The following is a 17,207-nucleotide window of genomic DNA, read 5'->3' on the forward strand; positions in this document are numbered from 1 at the left end:
CTACAGGCTAGAACTGAGTGCTATCAGTGCCCACATTAACTAGCTCAGAGGGGCCCGCTACTGATGCCACCTGTCTCCATACTTAAACTGAGCAGAGAAGTACTGCTGGCATTACCTCAGTTTATAAATCCCCATCTGCTGGATAGGGTGGAGGAGAGGCGGGTCTATGGGTCACATTGAGGCAGGTGCTTGGAATGGCTGGTTGATGTGAACAGGAAATCACTGGATCCAAAGCAGGTGCACGACCAACTGCGATTAGTAACTGAGACTACATAGTCATAATATTAGCTGTAGAGACAGTACCCTTGAAAGCATCATGGGGGAACCGGGGGGTAAACAGACCAAGCTGCAATTCGAAGGGCAAAGGTCTTCCCAGACCCCTGGTGGCAGTGCTGACCAGAGCTTCACTGAGGAAGCACTCAGTGAAGAAACGACTGATACTACCGATATGAAATCACTACTTCTAGCAAAGCAGCACAGTCTCACCTCAGTTGAATCCAAGATTGATACCATGTACTCTAGAATGGACTCCATTACCTAGAAGATGGAGAAACAAGATGGCCGTATAACTGAAGCAGAGCTCAGAAACTCTGCGATCAAAGACGCTGTCTCCCGCAGAAGGGACCAGCTTATCAACATAGAGAAAGTTCTCAAAGTAATCTCTGCTAAAAACGAAGACTTATGCATAGATGCATCAAGGTCAAATCCGCTCGCAAAGGGGCAGATTCTCAGAATCTGCCCCTTTGCGACCGTTATTTTTGCATTTGGGATGGATCAATCCAAATGCAAAAATCGCAAATTAAGAAATCGCAAAATCGCGATTACTTGCATTTAAGGAATCTCAAATTGAGATTCCTTAAATGCAATGCATTAAAGTTTTGAAAATAGCCATTTCGCTAATAGGGCTCGCAAATTACCATGAAGTTGAACTTCATGGTAATTTGCAAAAACTTTGAAAAATGCACTAAAGTGCATTTTTCAAAGTTTCATGTTGCTCACACACATGCCCTAAAGGCATGTGTGTGCGCAACATATGTGCACAGATCAATTTCAGGGGTGCAACAGGGTGTCCTTTGGACACCCCTGCACCCTTGAAATCGCATTCTCAATTTGCGATTCGCTAATTGCGATTCGCAAATTGAGAATGTCTTCTAAGCATGAGCGGGAAATCCGTTACGCTCGCGGATTTTGCGGATTTTTGGGAAATCCGCAATCCGCAAATTTTGCGGATTTCCCGCAAAATCCGCAAAAAAAAATCCGCGAACGTAACGGGTTCAAAAGTTGAACCCTCACTCCTGCAACTATTTTACAATGGCGCCAGCAAGCTGCCAGCGCCGTTGTAAAATAGTTACAAAGTTAGCTTGCACAGGAACCACTAGATAAAACGAAGCAGGTGCTGCTTTATTTTATCTAAGTGCTTCCTGTGCAAGCTAACTTTGTAACTATTTTACAACGGCGCTGGCAGCTTGCTGGCGCCATTGTAAAATAGTTACAGGCACAGCCTTACACAGGTCACTCAAGGGACCCCTGCGCCCTTCAGGGCGATTGCATAGTAACACACACATGGTCACTCGAACTAGTTGATGCTCAAAATCAGTGACTCATTCATGAGCCCAAAAACAATCATGAGCGTCTTCGAGGCGGGACAGGTGTGCCTCTTCCCAAATCTACTGTGGAAAATCAGCTGTGATGCTGGGTAGAGGCCTTTGCATCCTTGACTTTCATGAGCGCAATCCCCGTGCTGTTCCTGTGACCAGGAGCTTCTTTCTCTTCATATAATTGTGTTCGCATGGGTTGCTGCAAGTTAGCACGCGTTTTGTACAATTTTGCAATTTGCAAAATTGTACAAAACCCTCGCGAAGCTGCAGAAACCCGTGCGAACATAAAAAAAAAAATCCACAAATTCGCGAGAATTCGCGGATTTTGCGGATTGCGAGTTCGCAAATCCGCAAAATTCGCGAACGCGAGATTCGCAAAATTCGCCCATACTTAATGTCTTCCCATTCATTCCTGTGGGCCTCTAGGCCCATAGGAATGAATGGGGAGGTATTCCTTAATTGCGACTCGCAATTTGCGAGTCGCAATTAAGGAATTTTAAGAAATCTCTATTTTTTTTTGTGATTTCTTCATGCATTGCATTTTGCTATTCCTTAATAGCGAATCGTTATTTTTCGCTATTAAGGAATAGCAAAATGGGTTCTTGATGCATCTGGGGGTTAGAGGCATTGTTGCGCAGGATTAATATACGCAGTACAGGTATCCCTCATGATTTAACTGGTATTGGAGTGAATGCAGGTACGCACAAAGAGTCTGCTTTGCAAACCCTGAACTTGTACGCTGTCATTTGAGAAACCCACAATTTGGCCCTTGACACCCTCGTTCACTCAAGGGGGAGCCCGCCAGGCTCTCCGGCTGTCTTCCCGAAGGATACCCCTAAACTATGTTATTGCTTTTATTTTCCTTGGTCTGTGTTCCTCCAGCTTTGACTCCTTTGTTAGCACTTTTCCCTTTCTACCCCCACGCTCCTTTCCCCCCATCATTTCCTCTTTCTTTCCTTCACACTCAATTTTGAGGCACCTACTTCCTCTCTTGGGTTCACTCATTGACTCAATACATTACTACAGGCTGTCTGTTGCTAATTGGTAGCGCTGTCAAAGACTATTTAACCTCTTGTTAGTAATTGATGATTGATGACTGGTGCCTGCAACTACAATGGGTGTCACCAAGAGTGAGGTATTAGTAAACCATTAGAATTGGGAGGCAGATTATGTCCTGGCAGGATTGGGCTGTCACCGTGGGTGGTGGTAGGCAAGGGGCTTGGTTTTTTATGTTGTTTGGTGCTCATCTGATTACATTGCCAGCTATGATTCCGATGCTGTGCCCCATGCAGTCTTGAGGCAAATTGAACAATCCACCAGCAAACCCATGGGCGTACTGAGATGACTAACCCTGAACTCAAAAGAAATGATGACTCCCAAAATACATATAATTGCCTGGCGTGGAACATCAGAGGACTGGGTAATCCCCGTAAACAGTGACATGTGCTAGAATACCTGGCTAAGCACATTATACATGTAGCTATGCTGCAGTAGACACATATGGGGCCCGACACACATACTATCTTTTCTGGTCGCTGGGCATCGCAAAAAAGCTAAACGAGTTACTCCTCATATGCTAGGGGTACTGCGATACTCATCCGGAAGGGTGCTCCTTATGCCCCATTAGGCTCGATTACTGATTCTCAGGGTCGTTACACCCTGATGTGGGGGAGGATGGCATCAACATCCATTACGCTTGTTAATTATTATGGGCCCAACATAGACACCGCTGCTTTTTTTGATAGAATATGGGGCCTCATAGTAAACATAGGACCTACACATATCACTTGGGGAGTGTACTTTAACATCACTCTGCATCTAATGATGGATAGATCCCACACACAGCTTCCTCATCAGGCCTCTGCTAGTTGACATATTAATGCTCTTATGGAGAAACACCACCTGCTGGATGCGTGGAGACTCTTACAACCCCTGGACAGGGAGGGAACTTTCCACTCGGGAGTACTTCACAATTGGCTGAGATTAGATTATGGGCTCCTCTCTAGGGGCTTGGAGTCTGGGTGTAGGATGCAACACAATTAGCACGCACTTACTCTGAACATTTCCCAGTGGTGCTTACGTTGATACCTCAGACTAGCTCCTCACCCTCTATGTCCTGGCGGGTCTCGCCAGTGGTATTGCTGGATGTACCCTTTCACGAACAACTGAGGCAAGAAATTGTGGCCTTTTTTTTAGAGAAATAACGCCTCTGTCCCAGAGATTAGCACAGTATGGAAAGCATTTAAGATAAGCATCCCGGGTTCATGCCTGGCTAAAAGCGGACTAAAAGCGGGGGATATTGCGATCTATCAGGGGCACCTTCACTGCACTGGAAAACAATATCAAGTTATTAGAGGGAGTTGTGACGGACGAGGGAGATTTTGTGATGATATATTGACCCATCACGGAATATCAAGACAAGAGTGCTTGTTCCGAGTCAAGTAGCGCATATTATTCAATGCTTTTATTAACTACCAGCATAGTGTAAGATAGGGCTAGGCGCAGACCTAAATTATGCTTATCAGGAAGGACAAAGTTCCTGTGTGACTCGGGATTACATGTGCCTAGATTGACTTCCCCCATAGTAAGTTCTGGAGGTTTCTCACATTTCGCCTCAGCACACACTACAGTTGTGTGCCCTAAGTGCTTTCTGTGAAACGATATGTGACCCAGAGTGGTGCTTTGTGGCATGGAGGGGCACACAAAGTCACAATTGCGACTACCATCTGCCCATCAGGCTACTGAGAGTGATGCCAGTGACAGACTATTGTGGCAGGAAAGGCCTTTTTCCTTGTCACCTGCCAGGGAGAGTCGCCCACTCACCTGCCAGGGAGAATCTCCCACTGGTATCTTCACTATTTTAAAATAAGTCTGCCAGTCCCCTGCATCTGTGTCTCTTGCTTCACCGATGTGGTACATGGTGCATCGTTTGTTTGTTTAAGTTCGGTGCATGGAGGTTGCGCTTTGAGTGTGTCACATGTGGCCGAGTCTACACAGGAATCCATTTTGATTTCCTGATATTGTGGAGGTTAAGAGAGTCCCAAACAATAAAGTGAATAGTTTGGCTTCTTGAGTGTACACCTGAGGTCCTTTAAAGGTTGGAGGAAAGGAAACATGGGGTCCTTTTGAAGTATACGAAATCAAGCTGCCCTTTCCTGCTAGAATGTGCCCAGAAAGGGCTATTTTCATAGGTTAACAGGTAGTTAAATGGTGCAGCCTCTCTCTTCTTTTGCTCACTTATTTTGGGTTTCCCCTGAAAGGAGACACCCATCCCCATTGCACCTTCCTTTTGATACCTGAAGCAAAGAAATATGACTGGACTAGTCTAGGAGGAATAAGCAAAGGGCAAGACCTGCTGAAACTGATGCACTATTAGAATACACAATCTCAGTCTGCAACCGTACTATAATGATGGGACAGAAATTTCCAGCCAGTTTGCCACGATTTCAGTACTAGAATCTTGTGTACCACAGCGGTGGTGACCGGGGATCTCTTTGGTGCTCTCTGTCAGCTAACCTTGCCAGGTTTAGGACCATCAACCTCAAATGTTTGACAGTCTACCAGCAAGCTCTCTCTCTGGCCTTACTTGAAAGAAGAAGTTGACCTACTGCTTAGGTTCAGCATTGGAGATGCCCATGCATGGGAATGCGGCTACATAGAAGAATAGGGATAAACAAACAGTATCCTCACACACCAGTCTGCCAGATTTCCACAGTTTCTATCTGCAGAAATGTGCACGGGGAAAACAAACATGGGTTCAGTTTCAGTTCATCCTGACAGTTCCTGGCAGCCCCATTCTTCTATGTTGTAATAAACTACAGGAGTATGACCCATAAACCACGTTGAGATTAGGGTAGATACATGAGGATAAACAAACAATATCTCAACTGGTATTGTTATACAAGGTGATTAGACATGTATGCATCAAGAATTACGTGAACAGAGACAAGGAGACTCAATTAGTTGTTTTTTAGAAACGGCTTTTTAAGACTTTATTGTAGCGGTGCAGTCTATTGAAATTGTGAAATCCTGTATCAAATATATGAAAGCAAGGGTGTGTTCTCTTCAACTCTCTGTAGTACAATAAAACACCATCATAGAGATGGACGAAAGACTCTGATTATTTTGCAGTCTCCCTTATGTTAGGAACTATCTGTCGCTGCACGTTGTAAGGACATTGATTTTAGAAATTATGGTCTGTAGTCATGTACCAGACAGTAATCATGCATTTCTTGAGAGCATTAATGCCTTTGAAAAGCAGGTGTAAAACATGTTAACCTCTCTACTCCTTTGATTTGTAGGATGGGTGCTGGAGCTGCTTCGATGATTTCCATCTGCTGACTGAAAATGCTGTCTCCATTTTTATGTATGGAGCCCAGACTATCTATGACTCATTGAAGGCCAAACATCCAGTGAGCGCGCTGCTCAATGAACAAGAGGTGAGCCACAGCTTCAGTGTATCTGACAGTAGGCACCATGACCTCAGAGACCACATCTTTCGGTTGGCTGCTTTTGGCTTTGACCTTGCGTCAGGTTCCTTTCCTGGTCAATTAGTTGTTGATGGTCAAGCCGAGTCGCTTCCTGTGCAGATTGTCTCCAGTAACGCTGAATGGCACTCTGAGTCCATGTTGGTTATCCATAGCATCTCTAAGAATTTTGGGAAACATAAAGGGATTCTGATTTTGACCTTGCTAGAAGGGATCAGTGTTGTATGGATGTATGTATATGTTATTCCTATAGCGCACCTAGCCACAAAGCAGCAGAGTGATGTATTAAAGGAAGCTTTGGGAAGGCATCCTCTGGCAACAAGTCTGCTCATTAACCTACCTCTTTTTGGCACCCGAGTGCCCTCCTATAGTGTTAACTCAATTCTTATAATCCTTGTATGCTGAGAGCATGATTTAAAAATGTATAAATTCTCAATAGAATACCTGCGGGATCATGCTGTGGTACTTGTTCACCCCACCATTCAATTAACATGAAGTTCTTAACAAAATCTGAAAAAGAAAATCCTATTGCATACGTTTATAGTATGCTCTTCAGTTAATGTACTAAACAAATGCTTACCAATTTTATTTTTGTAACTAAGGTAAACCTTCATATAGCTTTTTTTATTGCATATATTTCTTGTTTTCCTTAGAGAAGATGTTCTGTTTATGTATATTTATATGTATAGTGATAGTCATCATCCTTAGCGTTTTATGCATGTTTCCACAGATTGCGGTGGACAAAAACTGTAACCTGTTCCTGACGGTCCACTGGCAGCCTGGTTTTGAGCAACTCCCCAGCGATGTGCGTGCCCTCTTCCGGACAGTTTCCTTGTGTGTTCCTGACCAAACCATCCTACTGAGAGGGAAGCTCACCAGCCTGGGCTTTAAAAGTCCCAAAACCATCGCCAAGCGCCTTCAACTCATTGCGGAGCTTGTCAAGGAGCAGCTGTTAGTATTTATAAATTTAGCCGGGATTTTCAGGAGTGCCTTGCCATTGTCTCAAGAACAACTGTTTATAACATGTTTTAATTGTGAAAAAGAAACCAGGTGAATGAGTGAGAGCACAAGCAAGAGACTGACTGAGTGTGGATGTAGGCTGCAAGCTAAGTTGTGCATAAGGGATGCTAAGGTTTATCCCTCTTTCGTTTTTTAAAGGTCCTCTTTGCAGGATGTACCTCACACCCATCTTTAATTTGCTTTTTCTGTTTCTAACACATTGTTTTCATAAAGAATGGTGATTTTGCAGTTATCACACAGACCTGCAACAGGTTTTGTGCCACTCAAAGAGTGTATCATTTGTGTTATTTGTATTTTTGCTTTTTCCGTTGTTTTGGAGATTTTGGCGTAAACTTAATCCCATGCATTACAATGATAACATCTGCTCTTCATTTGTGAAGATACTGGAAGATCCTGCAACAGCAAGTGTGTTCTCTTGCTGCAAATTTGGATTGTTGTGCCGTTGATTAAAAGGAAAGTAGAAAAACTGGGTTGTACCTGCAAATTGCATGCATTGAACAAAGATTGATTGTGACTGTAATCAGAGAGTAATCCAACATGGACCAATGCAGAATCTAAGGAGGGGATGAATTGAGAACACCAAATTGTCACTACCTAGACTCGTCTCATATATCAAATTGGAAGAGCAGCCATATGACAACATTAGGGATTGAGTATAAAATAAATAGAAGAACTTTCCAAATATTTAAGGGATTAGGTACCCCCTGCCTTGTATTATAAAGATATTGCAAGACACCAAGGAGTTCTGTATTCATATAGAGGCTGAGTTCATTTATGTGGTTATGGAACTCTGAGATGACTTACAATATCTTTATCATGTAAACCAGGGGCTGCTTTAGCCGATATAATATACTAGCTTACCCGTCGCGCGTTGCTGCGATCTCAGAAGAAAGGAAATTCAAGGAAACTCGTTATGATAACATTCAATTTACATTGTGTCATTTTTATTGAAACTTATTTATTTTAATATGGAAAACATTTGAAAGTGTGGATTGAGCAGTGCGTACTCGATCGGCTTCCAATCTTGATTCTCGTTGCTCGTTCGTTTGAGAACAACAGGCTTGAGCAGTACGTATTCGATCGGCTTCCAATCTTGATTGTCATTGCTCGTTCGTTTGAGAAGAACGTGCTTGAGCACTTTGTATTCGAACAGCTTCTAATCTTGCTTCCTGTTGCTCGTCTGTTTCTGAAGCTTGTAATGCCTTTTTCTTTCGTGTTTCAGATGTAGATCGACCAAACGATTTCCGTTTGGGGGGGCAGAACTGTCAACGATGAATGCAAATTCGCTGACAATTTCAGTATTCGAAAGATTATGAGGGCCCTGGGGGGGCCGATATTAAAAAAACAATTATGCCAGAAACCTTTGCAGGAGTGTACTCAACATCTTCCTAAAGTTTCATGGCGTTCAGATGAATGGTGTAGTAATGCATAAAGGACAAACAGACAGACAGACATACATTTGTTTTTATATATATAGATAGATGATCACACAATCACCCTTCCCACAAACCATTTAAAACCTTGGTATGCATTTCTTTCTTATGAAAGAGCAAACAATAAAAATTAAAATAACGCTTCTAGTACAAAAGCAAACACATCCAAAACGGGTTAGATATTTTTGGCAAACAGATATTAAAAACAGTTCAATACAGATCTTTATATTTTTTTTTACATTCCAAGATACAGCACCTTTTTATAAAAAAAAAAGGTGCTGTATCTTGGAATGTATAGAAACGTGCAGAAAGATTCTAGGCGTTCTCTATTTAAGGAATGCAAAAAATAAACACATTCTCTCTGCTTGCCATTGTAGAATATTAAAATAAAGATGGAGAAAAAAAGCTGTATTCCGTTTTTGTTGATTTCAACAGCTGTTACAATTTTGCTGCACCTTTCCCTTTGGCTGCTGGCTCTGGCAGTAGGCATTGTGACATCAGAACTCAACTGTAATAACTTGTAATAGTCAAGTTCTGATGTCAATTCTTTATAGTTGGCGACTTGGTTCATCACAAGTAGCCGATTATAAAAAAAATCAGAGACTGCTGTTTATACAGGGACTACAGAATCCTATGTACTATAGTGAGATATCTATAGACATTGGGGTGCTGATCTGGGGCTAAAGCTGTAAAATGTACCTTATATTAAAGTTATGTATTAGCTAGACCTAAGATACAACAATCAGAACTACACATGCAAAATTGACAGTTAATGGCTGTATGCTTTAGTATGAAACTGAGCCCTGCTGAATGACTTGTCATTATTTGTTTTGCAGTAGCTGGACAGTCATTAGCAGGTGTAGAAAGCAGTGGAGAGAATATACTTTATTACATATCGCATTAAACATATCCCTTTGGTAGAGGATATAGGTTTGTTGTATCCCAAGCAGTATGCTGTGAAGATGGGGATTCAAATGCATGATAGAACCAGGCAAATATAAACCTTAGAACTGAAATCTGGTATTATTCCTAGACCAGAGAATTGTCATCATCACTTCAGCTTCCAGTCTTTCCTTGGTGTGATCCAGAGAGCTGCCCAAAAGAGGGAAAGTGAAAAAGCAAGCAACAACCAATCAAACCGCCTGGATGCCCTAAATGATGGAGGGAGAACATCCAGGTCCAGCAGCATCACGTCGGTGCAGCAAAACATACCCTATGGCGCAAGTAAGTGTATATATGTTTGTGTGTGTGTGTGTGCATGGGTGTGTGTGTGTGTGTCTGGCACAATACCAAACATCTGACTTAGTTGTGACCCACACTTGAAGAACTTCTCAATACCAATATATCCTTGTCTCCAAAGTATAAAACAACAAAAGACAACTGTCATAAAAGGTCTTAAAAGTTTTATTGACTGCCATTAATACCTTACTATTATAAATGGTACATTTAAACAGAAATTGAGTTTAGAGACTGCCAGTATGCACTTTCTTTGGCTCCCACAATTCCTATAGAACTTAGTGGCATTTTGCATAATGTGTTAAGAATTGTGGCCTATTCAGGAGGCAGTCATAAGTGAGACATGACCAGGATGCATGTACCTTGAGAGATAGTGCACTCCACTGTAGCAGATCAGCATGGACGTCTGCCACCAACCTGGACTTTCTGTCAGTTAGACAGCTGCCACCCAAGTTCAATGTGCCTACTTTGCAATGGAATGGAAAATAGATAACTGAAGAACAGCATTCAATTAAAAATAAACAATTAAAATATATATTTTTTAAACTGCTTAAATCAGTGTGCCAGCTGGTCCTCGAGCAGCTAAGCCCTGCCTGTTGGTCTACACAAGACAGTGTGACCAGTTGAAAACCAAACCATCAGCAGCCTTACCATGAATGGAGGAGGCAAAAATGTCATTCACGTCTCATAGATAGATGAATCGTAATTCAAAAAATAATTTCTGTACCTAAGTTGAACTTAGGTCTGCAAATAGCATGTTTTAAGGTTGTGTATTCATGTTGTGGATTCACAAAATAACTTTACTCTTGTAAAGTGATTTACTTACATATGATATTACACCAATGAAATAATATTACTAGCCTATTCTGTTTTAGGTTTAAACCTATAACAACTGATAAAACCCTACTAAAAGGGAAACAGCCCTCATCAGTGTAAACATATAAACACTGATAAACACCTGCACAACCACAAACTAAAATGTTGTTCAAAGAAAGAAAAGTGCCAGAGAATGGGTCATTTATACTTCTTTCTAATGGGATCAAAATAATGTAACTTTCTTATGAAACGAAGCAGCAGTAAAGACTGGCCTAAGATTCTTCTGCTTGCGTTTTGTTGTTAAAATATTGCTTCTTCTTCCTTTTGTTTTCTCCAGTTTTATGTGCTTGGATTAAAGGTGCAGAGTTAAGGACATGTATTGGATCTGATCATTTTATACACTGTAGAGTGTCTAGGAATATTAAAATCATGTTTGGTCTTTGGGCAGTGTTTAATTCTTTTGCTGATTGGTGAAATGTCTGACTCATCTTAACCATTATGTTCTATCCCATTAACTCACAGACACCAAATTGTTAAAACCTTTTGATACATCAGACCCTTTTTCTAACAAGTCAATATTGATAGCAGGTCACCTGCCAAACACTTCAGGCTTTTAACATTCAAAGCAAGATGAAGTGAAAGCATCGTGCACCATGCACATTGGATAATGGTGAAAACATGACACAAGATCTTCCATATACCAACAAAACTCACAGCTGCAAAGTATCACATTATATGTGATACCTAAGCTAATCCTGGCTTTTTACCCACCTGGACTTTACAGCAGGATTTTTAGCCTAATGTTAACAGCTTTTCTAGTCTGTTTAAAGGCCAAGATTGACTGAAAGTGAGATATTTGCCATTGGGACACTTGGCTGCTATAAATGTGCACACAACTGTAGCACCATCTAAATGTTGTCTGGCAAAGAATGCCGAAAAGCATCAAGCTTCCGATGCCTTAGAATGCAGGGTTACAAATTATTCCGGTATATTTCTAAATTTTAAAGGTTTCACAAGGTACTATGCTGCTGGCACGGTTGACCACCCCTGCAATGTCACAATATTCAATAAGGAGAAGGTGAATCACCCCCAGCAATTTGTGTATTAAAACATTTGAATATAGCACTCAGACTTTTTGAATTCATTAATAGTCTGATACTATCCGTGGCGGACACCAGTGCTGTTTCTTTACTATGAAAGCTTTAGAAATCATTCTGTGAAGGGTACAGCATGCCACATGTCTGAATGAGTTTCACTAATTCCTGATTAAGGTAGTTATCCAGGATTTTGGCAGGTGTCGGCAGAAGTGAGATAGGACGAAAGTTCTTCATATTATCTGAATCTGTGTTAGGCTTATTTTGAAGAGGGATTACAGAAGCCTCCTTCAGGTGTTGGGGAAAGTCCCTGAATCAAGGGCAGGATTGAGTATATGCTGTAAAGTTTTGGCAATCAGGTGCCAACTGCAGAATTTTAGGTGGGCAGGGGTCCACTGGGTACCCTGATTTTAGGCTCATGGGATGCTCCTTGGGGGTGCTGCTTGGAAATAGGAGGGAAGACAGAGAGCTTGGAGGGCTCAGTGGAGATGGCCATTGATTCCATAAAAAAACTGGGTTCAACAGTTGGAGGGAATTCAGAGTAGATCTTAAGAATTTTGTCTATGAAGTAGGTGGCCACTCTGCCACAAAAATCAGTAAGTCCAGGAATAGACTGCTGAGATAATTGTTTGACAACTCTAAAGAGTTCTTTAAAGGAGGTACCTGCCATTCTGATTTTGTCTGTGTAGTAAGGGGATTTAGCATGGTCGATAGCTCGTTTATATTGATGAATAAGAACTCTGTGACTTATTTAATCAGTAGTGCTGCGATTCAGTTGTCATTTCTGTTCTCTCCCACAAGTTTGCTGCAGATTTTTAAGATTGTTAGTAAACCAGGGCGAGGAAGGTTTGGATCTAGTGTGATACCTACTTCTCAGAGGGGCAATAATATCAAGGGCGGCCCCTAATCAGTTTTGTAATGCCTCAGCCGAGAGAAAAGGCAAAGTACCTGCAGGGTTGTTGAGCGCTTGTTCAAGGCCTTCTGATGTGATTCTACTCCAGTTTCTACCAAGAACTTTCTCAGGGTTAGATAGTCCCAATCCCGCCCCCTTAGGCAATAGTACAGGGCATCTCACATTAAAGGTAACTATGTAATAATGATGCTCCCAAATGAGATGGATGGCTTCATTAAATGTCAGTGCTACAGCACTTGTTTTGGTTCCAGGGAGGACCTGGCTTGGCAGGTCGGAGTGGACTGTTCCCATGAGGAGCAGGATCAGGAGTGATTTGCATATGGCTTGTTCAAAACTGAGGTGGCATGGTGAGCAAAAGAACAATTTATTTAACCCAGATCTCTTGACTGGGGGGTGAATGTTTTGATTTGTTCCACATTCCATCCATAAATTGTGTGTCTGTTGCTTTCTTGCCCTAACTGCACCTGGTATGCCCAGATGTGGTCCCAGGCTCACTGTGCCACTGGATTTAAGTTAGCCTGGCTGATGAGGGGTGAAACCCCGAAATTGGTTCCAGGATGCTTGTTTCTGTTCCAGGTAGGACCTGGCTAGGCAGTTTGGGCTGGACTGTTCCCTTGAAGAGCAGGGTCAAGACTGATTTGCATGTGGCTGGGTCTAAACTGGGTTGGCATGGTGAGCAGAAGATCAATGGATTCAACCTAGATCTCTTGACTGGAGGTAAATGTTTTGATTTGTTCCACATTACGTTAATTAATTGTATGGCTTTTGCTTTCTTGCTCTAAGAGCGCCTGGTATGCCTAGATGTGTGTCCCAGGATCATTGTGCCACTGGATTCAAGCTAGTGGAGCTGATGATGGGTTATACCCCGAAACCGGTCCCAGGATGCTTGTTTCTGGTCCAGGGAGGACCTGGCTTGGCAGTTTGGGCTGGACTTTTCCCATGAAGAGCAGGGTCAAGACTGATTTGCATATGGCTGGGTCTAAACTGAGTTGGCATGGTGAGCAAAAGAACGATGGATTTAATCCAGATCTTTTGACTGAGGTGAATGTTTTGATTTGTTTTGCATTCCGTCAATCAATTGTGAACCTTTTGCTCATTAAATGTCACAGCGGTAGAAATAGAAAAGGTACCATCTAAAGTGTGCCCTGCTGAATGAGTGGGGGCTTTCACCAACCGAGAAAAAACAAAATTCTGCATAGATTCTGTTTAGGATAAAGCGTCCTTGTTGGATAGGTCTTCCTAATGAAAGCTTAAATCGCCAAGTGTGGCAAAATTCGGATGCACCAGAAAGGGCTCTAACACTTTGGGCCAGCCTTCAAGAAAATCAGTGCCCTGTCCTGGAAGGCGATAAATTAAAAGCCCTGAGAAAACGGGTATTGCAGCACTTTTCAATCTAAAAAACGGAACCTCGGAGACTTCTGACACATGCAGCTTAAGTCCTTCAAAAGTGCAATTAAATGAGTCCTTATAATGAGCGATAGGCTACGTCTTCTGTGACCAAGGCGATCTTGCCAGGATATAGCATTGCCTGATGGAATAACAGTAATCAAATTAGGGTCGAACACCTCCATAGCCTAGGTTTCCGTAACAAAAAGGCAGTGAAGATGGAAGTATGTAATGAGCTCCTGAATTTCAATGTTGTGTTTACACAAAGAGTGTGTGTTAAGTAATGCGCAGATAATTTACGAACAGATAGTAGGTTTAATTTCCCTTTTTTTAGGTTTTCCTATAAAGTAGGGCTGAGTTTGGATGCCTACCGGTATGTTAAACCTAAAATTACAGCTGGGGCAGCAAAACAGTTTGTCATTGGTTAAGTCAGCCCTCATGCATTTAATATCTTTCCTCAGGGACAGAGCTCCATGACCTGCATCCGAGAGTAACCCACTGAGGCGGTTGTTGGGTAACCTGAGATGGAACTGCAAGCATCCCTGGCACTGTCCAGGTGCAAATGTGCGCAGACGGGCTTGCCTTAGGTGCGCCTTCAGCATGCCAGCGGCTTGTCCGCACTGTCATATGTCCTAAATAGATGAGGCTGGCCAGGAAACTAGCCCGCCAACCTCGCAAAATGGCGCCCGAATAGGAGCAGCTAGGAAGTGAGGAAAACAGAATGCCCTTTCCAAACAATCAGCCAGAGGATGCAATGGACCAAAGGGCAAACAGAGAGAAAAGTGGCACAACAGAAAGTAAAGCCACCCCAAAACAGTCCCACACGTTAAAATGCAGTGCTAATTAAAATGACTACAAATTACTGAGTGGTGCATAAAGCCCATGTCTAGCAACGCACCCACGCTGGCATGTGTCCTAAATATATGAGGCTGGCCAGGAAACAAGCCTGTCAACCTCGCAAGATGTTGCCCGAATTGGAGCAGCCAGGAAGTGAGGAAAACAGTGCCCTGTCTACAGAATCAGCTAGAGGCTGTGGTGGATCAAAGGGCAAACACAGAGAAAAGTGACACAGCAGAAAGGTAAAACTCCGCCCAACACAGTCCCACACGATAAAATGTGCTGCTAGTTAGAATGATTAAAAATTACTGACTGGTGCAGAGAGCCTGTGTCCGGCAGCATGTCTGTGCTGGCATGTGTTCTAAATGGGTGAGGCTGGCCAGGAAACTAGCTTGCCAACCTCGCAAGATGGTGCCCGAATCGGAGCAGCCAGGAAGTGAGGAAAACAGTGCCCTTTCCACACATATCTTGTCACATTGGATGTACCTTCTGACAGACTGCTTCTTATTCAGAAACAGGCCTTTAGTTTTATTTCGCTGACTGCAAAGTGAGAGGATTTAGTAAAAGGCACCTATGTGACAATCTTGCTGGGTTACAGGGAGTGAATGGAAAGGCTGTAGGATGTCATTTAAAAATCTGCAAATGATAAATACACATAATTCAAAATATATCAGTAATTAGGGTAGAACAAATTAAGTAAATTTTTTGTAATTCAGAAGTGCGATGAGAAAAAGATTGTAAAAGGACCAAGGCAAATCAAGACACTTTACTTGGTGACGCACAAGTGAACAATATTTGCCTAAACCCGAGTTCCATACATCGTTTGTGTGCTAATTAGTTTTAGTAGTAACATTGCATGTCTACTCAAATGTAGTGCTCATTTCAACAGAAAATGTGCTGTCTGTAAACGACAGTGTGCACCCACAACTGTGCTCCATAATGCACCACCTGCTACAAACCACACTCTTACGCCTCTCCTGCTGAATCGGCGTGGTACATTTACTAATCTTGTTTTTGCTGTGACGCTTGGATTTTCGATAATCTCTATGACTTTAATGATGTAACATTAATGGCAGAACCCCACTCTGAAATTTGTTCCAGCATCACTTGAACAGGCGAAATATTACTATTGAGCAAACCTGCTTCTACAGGTGTTGAATGGACAGACTTGAGATATTGTTGGATCCCCACAAATTTATGAGCTTGTTGGTATTCTCAACTTATTCACTGCAAACCTCAACCCTGGAAATGGCTGAAGATTTTCTCCTGTCAAGTCTAGGAGCAAATCTGTATTTGGAAATGCAATGGGGGAGTGAACAACCCGAATATTGGGGGATGGGAGAGGTGAAGGAGTTTTTCATGGAGAAAATATGTCCCCACTGGACAGAAAAATCAAAACATTTACACATCCATATATGTTTTTTTTTTTAATTGGAACGACAGACCAATGTGTCCTACCATTGTTTCTTGCCATGCATCTTATTCCTGAAAGAATCACCTGCTCACGACGTGGCTGCGGGATGTTTCACAGCCCACATACATGACTGAAGGTAGAGGTATTTATCCATAGAGTCATTGGCTCTCTTGCTGCCAAAAGTGAATTCTGTCTTCTTTATTTCCCTGTGTTATGTTATACTATGTTAAAAGATTTGTACAGGGCATAGCTGCCCCAGCAACGGAACGTCCCAGCGATAGTCTTAAAAGAGCACTACCAGAAGCGACCTATGACTAAGAGCCACAAGAAGAAGCTAAAAAGAGAATACCCAGGTCTTCAGGATCTTCCTGAAATTCCAGTGGTTCTGGACACACCTGATGGACAAAGGGAGCACAATCCAAAGAGCTAGGGCCTTAGAGGTAAAAGAACGGCCTCCTGCTCTGACTCTCCTAACATTAGGAACAGAGGCCAAAATGTGATCAGCTGATCGCAGTGCCCGAGAAGGTTTGTACAGGGCACTAGGTTAGACAAGATGCAGGGCTCCTGAGAAAAAAAGATCTTATGGGTGGTGCACAACGTTTTAAAATTCAAGTGCTTTCACACAGGGAGCCAATGCAATTGGCGAATAAGCACAGAGGCAGGACAGTGATTTGCAAGTGAGAACAGCAGCCTTTGCTGCGTCGTTTTGATCCAGCTGAAGTCTGCGAATCACAGCCTTATCGGTTCCCCAATAGAGGACATTACAATAGCCTAGCCAGGAAAGAATAGCTGTCGGAATGATTACTTGTCGGGTGGGAGGGTCAAAAAATCCAAGAATGGGTCAAAGCCCAAACATAAGTCCAAAGTAGGTGCCTAACACTGATTTCGCCTGTGCAATATGCAGAGCGATATGCTGGCCTTTTTCAGCCCTCAGCAGGCAAGTGCCACGCTTCTGCGTGTCCTGAGTGCACAC

At 42.6% G+C, this 17,207-nt stretch overlaps 1 protein-coding gene across 1 annotated transcript in view; it reads left to right on the forward strand.

Moving 5' to 3' along the window:
• LOC147707531 (dynein axonemal heavy chain 5-like) overlaps window positions 1–17,207 on the forward strand; it is a 1,425,553-nt gene that overhangs the window by 714,052 nt on the left and 694,294 nt on the right. The window contains exons 44-46 of the mRNA XM_086925656.1: window positions 5,900–6,037; window positions 6,816–7,036; window positions 9,572–9,762. Coding sequence (XP_086781782.1) covers window positions 5,900–6,037; window positions 6,816–7,036; window positions 9,572–9,762 — 550 coding nt within the window. The remainder of the gene's footprint in view (window positions 1–5,899; window positions 6,038–6,815; window positions 7,037–9,571; window positions 9,763–17,207) is intronic.

Source organism: Lissotriton vulgaris, chromosome 6 (assembly GCF_964263255.1).
Source record: "Lissotriton vulgaris chromosome 6, aLisVul1.2, whole genome shotgun sequence".
NCBI lineage: Eukaryota > Metazoa > Chordata > Amphibia > Caudata > Salamandridae > Lissotriton > Lissotriton vulgaris.